Below are 7068 nucleotides of genomic sequence, written 5' to 3' on the forward strand. Positions count from 1 at the left end.
GTGGCCTCGCATGGCACAGGAACCACGTGCTCCATTTCGTTGTGCAACATATGCAAATCAATTGCTCAGGAACGAACTCGAACATGCCTGATTAATCCCAGGAATTAGGGGAAGCCTTTTGTGCTGGGTGCGCTAAGAGATTGCTCATGTCCTACCTGATCGGGGGCAGGAGCCGACGCGTGCAAGCTGCGGTGCGCTGGGTTGGGCTGCACGGACTGCCCCAGCTTGGCAGTGGATGCCTGCCGATCTCATCCCGGTGTCGTGTCGTCTCGATCTCATCGCGGTGCCATCCCTGCAGTTTGCGCCAACCCCAAGATGACACTGAACCAAAGCCCCAGCGGCCAGCGCTATATATATCCCCTCCCCGTCCCGCTCTTCCACCCCACCACCCACATCGCGTACCTCGCAACCAAGAGCATAATTGATTTGCTACCAATATTTGACTTGCCAAATGTTAGGACTGCCTACTATTGGCAATACCGAGATTTACTAACTGTTAGCAACTTTATGTGAAAGAGGCAAAACAATTCGTAGCCAACCAAATAGTTGCCAATATTTGACACAATGCCAAACATTGGCATGCCAATTTTTGGCAGCAAACCAATTATGCTCCAAGTCTGCCAGGTGCCGAGTCCCTGCCAGCTGAGAGCTAGCAGCAGCAAGCGAACCAACGCACCCCCGGTCGCTCGCCGGAGCCAAGAAAGGCAACGCAACATGTGCAACGTCATCACGATCCCGTCGGTAGCGTGGCTGCGCCGCGCCGTGCGCCGGTGGCGGGCCCGCCGCTCCACCTCCGCTACGGTTCCGTCGGGGCACGCCGCGGTCTGCGCGGAGGGCGCGCGGTTCATGGTGCGGCTGGCGCACCTGAGCCACCCGGCTTTCCTGGAGCTGCTCCGGCAGGCGGAGGAGGAGTACGGCTTCCCGTCCGGCGCCTCCGGCCCCGTCGCGCTCCCCTGCGACGAGCACCGCCTCCGCGACGTCCTCCGCCGCGTCTCTTCGTCGTCCCACTCCGAGGAGCCCCGCCGCTCCACCTTCTGCCGCCGCCGCCGCGGCGACTCGCGGCCGCTGCTGCAGGAGATCGCCTTCCCGTGAGCGCGCGCGCCGCGGCATCGAAGGATCTGGCGACAGAGCACACCCAGTTTCTGCCGCGCGCAACGGCAGCAGCTGGTGACAGACACGGTCCCCCGGAGGAGTACGCACAGCAAGCGCCGAAACGCTGATCCGAAAGGCCGGCGTGCTCCTCTGCGCTGCGTAATGCCGGCAATCGGACACGCACATACTTGAGCTGGGTGGTACAGTATGTGATGGTACTAGCTAGTAACTGATTGAAGAAGGCGACATTTTTTTGGGATTGTTTTCTCAGTAACTATTCTACTCGTCTGCGCAACTCCTTGCCGAGGCATACGAGTAAATTAATTAACTAATAAAGATTGATCGATTGTTCTTGTTGTGCATGGAATTTGTTATCGTTCGTGATTCATGCATGTCTTCGACATGTGACGTGGCGAAACTTGTCATGCCGTTAATCATTAGCCTGCTTTTCCGAAATTTAATCATTGGCATGAACTTTGAAGATAAAGACATTGATTTCGTTAATGAAATCCCAAGTCAAGCACTCTCTTTAAAGAAAACATTAGCAGGCTAGCTATCCAGAGAATTAGCTTGAAAACAAGTGTCACGCTAGCAGGACTACAATTATCTGCAAGGTTTGCTTGCACGGCCGCGCCACGTTGCCGGCGGCGACCAGCGGACAGGTGGACTGGTTTTAGGCATTTCATGCGTGCAATCCGAACGAAACCTCACATTACATGTTGATTAGGAACTCATGCACGTGCTCATGGCAAGTAAAAACAGGACATGCAACGGCGAGCATGTATGCCAGAATCTCAACCTCTTGTCCTGTAGGGCGACCAGGTGACTTGACTGAACGAATAAGGTTCAGATCCACACACCGGCCAGGCGCCAGCCATACGCTATTCTTATCTACCGATCCAGCGTCAGAGATCGAGCGAAACACGGCGGCGCCACGTAGTGAGGCAACCGTAACACACAAACTGTTCATGGAGTCTGTTGTTTTTACATGCCTCTGCGTGCAGATATTGGTGCTGATTCCCAGTCCAATCTTGAATGCATTTTCTATCGGACAGAACGGGACAAAGAGCTCGGCTGAAGCCACGCAGGGTCTGTCTGACGATTCTGAAACTCACGCGGCTCCCTGTCTCCTCCCACCTCGCTCCTTCCTGCGCGTGCGTGGTGAGTAAGTAGTAAAAACAGGACAAAAGAACAGGCGTGTCAGACGACGAACCTCCTGCATGCAGTGCAACCAGTCGCCGAGTCAGCTGAAACTCACCGACCATCATTTCCCGTCGATCGACTGACCAGCACACTGGCATCCTGCGACAGGCTAAAGTATTCCGTTCGTTTCTAAATAATAAGTCTTCGTAAAGATTTTATTATGGACAATACATGGATTTATGCAGATGCATTTTAAAGTGTAAAAGGGTGTTTGGATCCAAGTGACTTATTTTAGTCTGACTAAAAGTAGTCTCTTTAAGGGGCTAAAGTTCCAAGCACCCCTGACTAAAAGAGGCTAAAACAAGTCTTGAGACTAAAACATTTTAGTCAGGGGTACCCCTACTAAATGTGGATTAGTCCTCTTTCTTCTCATTTAACTCCTCTCCTTTAAGACATGCGAGTTCTGGATTGGAGGGTTTGGAGGATAATAAATGATCATTAACTTGATTTTAGTCTATTTAGTATTTGGATCCAAGCATGGATGAGGCTAACAAGTTTTAGTCCCATTACTTTTAGTCATGAGACTAAAATGTATCCAAGCACCCTCTAAATTCATTCATTCTGCCTCGTAAGTAGTTCATAGTGAAATCTCTACGAAGATATATTTAGAAACAAAGGGAGTATGGTAGTACTACGCGGGCTTGATCGGTCGACCGGCGGGCAGGTAGGCGTCTACGGTGGCTTCGTAAATCTCAAGATGATATGCTGGTTCAGTCTTTTATAGATGCTTATAGAGATAGGGTGTGCGTGTGTGCGTTCATAGAGGTGAGTGCATGCGCGTGTATATGAGCGCTTGTGTCCGTACTGATACTCAAAAGAAAAAAGGTAGGTACGTGTCACGGCGCGGGGCCGTCGCCTGCACATGCAGGGAATCCCGGCCGCAGCGGGGCCGATGATCACGGCGTCCCGTGGACTGATCGACTGTTCCAACCCAAATCCGTGCGTCCGGCGTCCCGTCTAATCTCGAGATAACGATCACACCGGTGCATGTGCGTGAACAATGCGTTCGAGAGGTAGACGGCCGTCTTACTCTCACTGTACATGTGTACAGTGTAGGATACCGGTCGTATACAGTATGTACACGCGTGACTGGCCGGCCGGGTGCATGCACATCGGCATCGGCATCGCCGCATCGGTCCTTCCGGGCGTCTAGTTGTACCAGCCGTGAGTGTCAAGTACAAGTACTTCTCCTTGCTCCTTCTCATGATTGGCGCCGCCCCGTGCACGTCACCAACTCAACCCACCTTCTTCTCCGGACTAGATTGTTCAAACTTCTACTTCCTCCGTAAAATATGAGAGCGTTTAGATCACGCCTAACTGCTCGGTCGACATGTATAACTGAAAATGAAAGTGCTACAGTATATATCAACTGCCTTGGTTGTACTGACCGTAGGTACGTGACTATCAAGTACTCCCTCTGTAAACTAATATAAGAGCATTTAGATAACTAAAATAGTTATCTAAACGTTTTTATATTAGTTTATGGAGGGAGTACAAGTACAAGTACTGCTCCTTCTGATGATTGGCGTGTCACTCACAAACCCATGTTCTTCGGATTAGACCGCCCAAGCTTTTCTAGCTGCTCGATCGTTGCATCATGTATGCTACCCAGCTCATCTGAAAGTGAAGGTGATACAGACATATAGTATCATCAAGATGGCTTTAAGTCGTATGCAAATCCTTACTTGTTTATATTCTTTCGGTGAAGTCATATGCAATGTGGTACCATATGACATTGTTGCAGACTCAGCCACATGCTCCCATATGCCACACCACGACAAGCATATACATGCGTGTATTACATGGAGTCATCAGTTGCACTTCACTCACGGGCCACCCGCTACCTGCATACGGTGATTAATTAAGTAAGCAAACGACGATTACCTCAACTGCGTAAATGTCGTGTGTATACTTGACACGTAGAGCATCTATGGAAGCACCGGTGCCGTGTGGAACCTTAGCTTATTATTGGCTTGATAAGCCTAGATACATGCATCAAATCATGTAGTAAATCTCCTTGGTGTATTAACTTTTGTTCCGTTCCCACACTAAACTAATGCGAGACCGGGGAAGAGGACCTCTCTGTTGTGTGAAGGCTCATAAAAAAGGGGGGGGGGGGGGGGGGGATAATTTTGGAATTTAAAAACTTGCTATAGCTCTTATCATGCATTGTTCAACCACATCCCACAAGGGTTGTTCACAACAAAATGACTGAACAATAGAAAATAGTAATGTATACAAGGTTTAATGCCCAGTCTCTTCTTAATTAACAAACCAAAGGATATACTTTTGCCTCATCTGCAAAACAAATTTATAGTCATGTAATCCAAACATGCTGTTAAATATTTATTTGCTGCATGCCATCTCAGGACCATTCTGGCTCATCCGACGCACTGGTACATGACGTATTTTCTCAAGAAGGGAAAATTTTTGCTACAATTATCTGACCATCGCAGTCGCAACAGAACAAGTTCATGAGTTAGTAGATGCAACCTATATTATTAGTGGCAATCTGGCATTAAACAAGGACGAACTCGTACTACGTTGTTACGTGTCAAAACTAGTCGTTTAGGTGTTAAGAAGAAACTAATCGTTTAGATATTGTGGAGGCTAAGCTTCAAATGCGATACAGCGAGAAGTGCATCAAGACAAATGACACTTTGTCCTCACTCTTAAAGCAGGAACTCTGCTTTTTCATGCACGCACCATTACACATTACACTATTTGTTTATTTTTCAGTCAAGAATACATATTTATTTCTGTACCTGTCCCCTTTTTTTCCTGCTTCGTTGGCACAAACATGAAAAAGGTGCAGACCGTAAAGGCCTCTCTCACTCTCCTTTTCTTATTCTTTCGGCGCTTTATGTCAGATCCATGGATAATAATATCAGGAAATAAAGTATGAAACTTGTGAGCATATGCTATCTACTGTACATACCAGGGCCTCCTTCGGTTTGAAGGATTTTTGTAGGAAAAACGTAGGAACAAGGATTTCGGAGGAAATTTTTCTATATAAGCATTTGGTTTGTAGGAAATGCGTACAGGAATTTCATAGGAATACTATTCATTTCCTGTGTTTTTGGAGGAAACTACACATCCACTCAAAGCTCATTTTGCGCGTAGGAACGAGGCAAGTCAAATCCTGAGGATGGCAAGTGCCATCCTATCAAATTCCTATACTACTCCTAATTCCTACGTTTTGATTTTCTCCAAACCGAATGAACCCCAGATATGTGTACTACTAGTTAAGGGTTTTGTGCCTGCAAAAGATAACTCCTTTTGTTTGATCTGTAGTACTAGTAGGCAATGTTCGCTGAATCACTGGCCTGATTCTGAGATAACGATCCTTTAGACAAGAGGGGGAAAAGAAATGGACGTGGCAAGGATACTGATGCGGTGGTGCAACCATCGAATTTTGATTCTCTCTCTTTTGGCCATCTCCTGCAGTAGGTCAGGTGTCATGTATAAATCAGAAAAAAAATACTAATTAAGATGCCAGCAGTTCCAGTTATTTCATTGAAATTAAAATAAAAAACAATTTTGTGGCTGCTGGGATTCAAGCCCAGGTCTCCACGGCCACCACGTGGAATTCTCACCACTAAACTACAACCACATTTTTGTTGATTTTTTAAATTTTGCTTTTACTTCTAGTGATAGGACTTCAATTAGCCTGTTCTGGTTAGCGGTCTTAGGTTATGGCTAGCAAACATGTCCGTGCGTTGCAACAAAAAATACAACAGTTTTATGATTAAATGAACTAGTATTATGGAGATCGTATTGCCTCACCATATGTAGCCACATTGATGTGGCTTGCACAGCGAGATATGTACGTGATCGAGGCGACGGAGAAGACAACTCTAAATCATGTGCGCTTCCTGTTATGCCAAACTCGCCGTAAGCTATCACCCGTCCCTCAGTCGGACCCGTGGCGCTGTAATCGCATGCCCTGCCTGTCGCGACCAGGACAACGTTTGTGGCGACGGCTAGAAAAGTCCAAGCTCCAAACTAGGGATGGAGACGACGGGGGGATGGGCGATGGATGCCTCTCCACACTCATGATAGCAGCCGATGCAGGATATCGAGGACCGGGTCATACGGCAAGCGGATGCCGGTGGCGGCGGCACACACAGCGGCCATAGGACCGTGATAGCGTGCAGTTTGATAGACGTCGCAGGATGTGAAGGATCAGATTGTACAACGGGCGAACGCCATCATTAGCACCATGGGTCGCGTCCATGGCGATGAGATGTGGCATCGGCTGCACTCGGAAGACTATCGACATAGAAATAGTATAGTTGGAGTTTGTAACCAAGTCTAACTAAGAAAACCGTACAAACTACGTGCAATATGGTATATAATTTGGAAAGCCCTGCATCTGAACGGCGTGATGGAAATGTTCCGCGGTTCTTCCGTTAGCAGCTCGAGCGCACATAAAACCAAATCGATACAAAGCGGCACTTGTAAGAAAAAACGGGGGTGTCTAATGGGCTGCTCGGAGCAGGCCCAACAATTAAAGCGCACATAAACTAAAGTGGAACGGAATAAAAGAACCGGCAACATGTGAAGAGTTTTCTTGCGGAAGGCAAGTTACGAAAAATTTATCACGCAAGAATAAAGAAAAAATAAAACTAATAACGAAAGGAGAACCAAGAAATATTTCTCCATTTATTAGTAGGAAATAGACATGCGTAGTTTTCTCTTTCCTGAAATATTGTTTTGTATTCGAAGAGTTAACAATTTATATCCATTTTTCAACCATTTTGTGTCCAAACA

At 47.3% G+C, this 7068-nt stretch overlaps 1 protein-coding gene across 1 annotated transcript; it reads left to right on the forward strand.

Moving 5' to 3' along the window:
• Positions 1-401: 401 nt before the first annotated feature.
• On the forward strand, positions 402-1287 carry LOC125534294 (auxin-responsive protein SAUR36-like). The gene has a single exon (XM_048697552.1). It carries the CDS (start codon positions 565-567, stop codon positions 1090-1092), a length of 528 nt encoding a protein of 175 aa, XP_048553509.1. The 5' UTR covers positions 402-564; the 3' UTR covers positions 1093-1287.
• Positions 1288-7068: the final 5781 nt, after the last annotated feature.

This window comes from Triticum urartu, chromosome 2, assembly GCF_003073215.2.
Source record: "Triticum urartu cultivar G1812 chromosome 2, Tu2.1, whole genome shotgun sequence".
NCBI classification, from domain to species: Eukaryota; Viridiplantae; Streptophyta; class Magnoliopsida; order Poales; family Poaceae; genus Triticum; species Triticum urartu.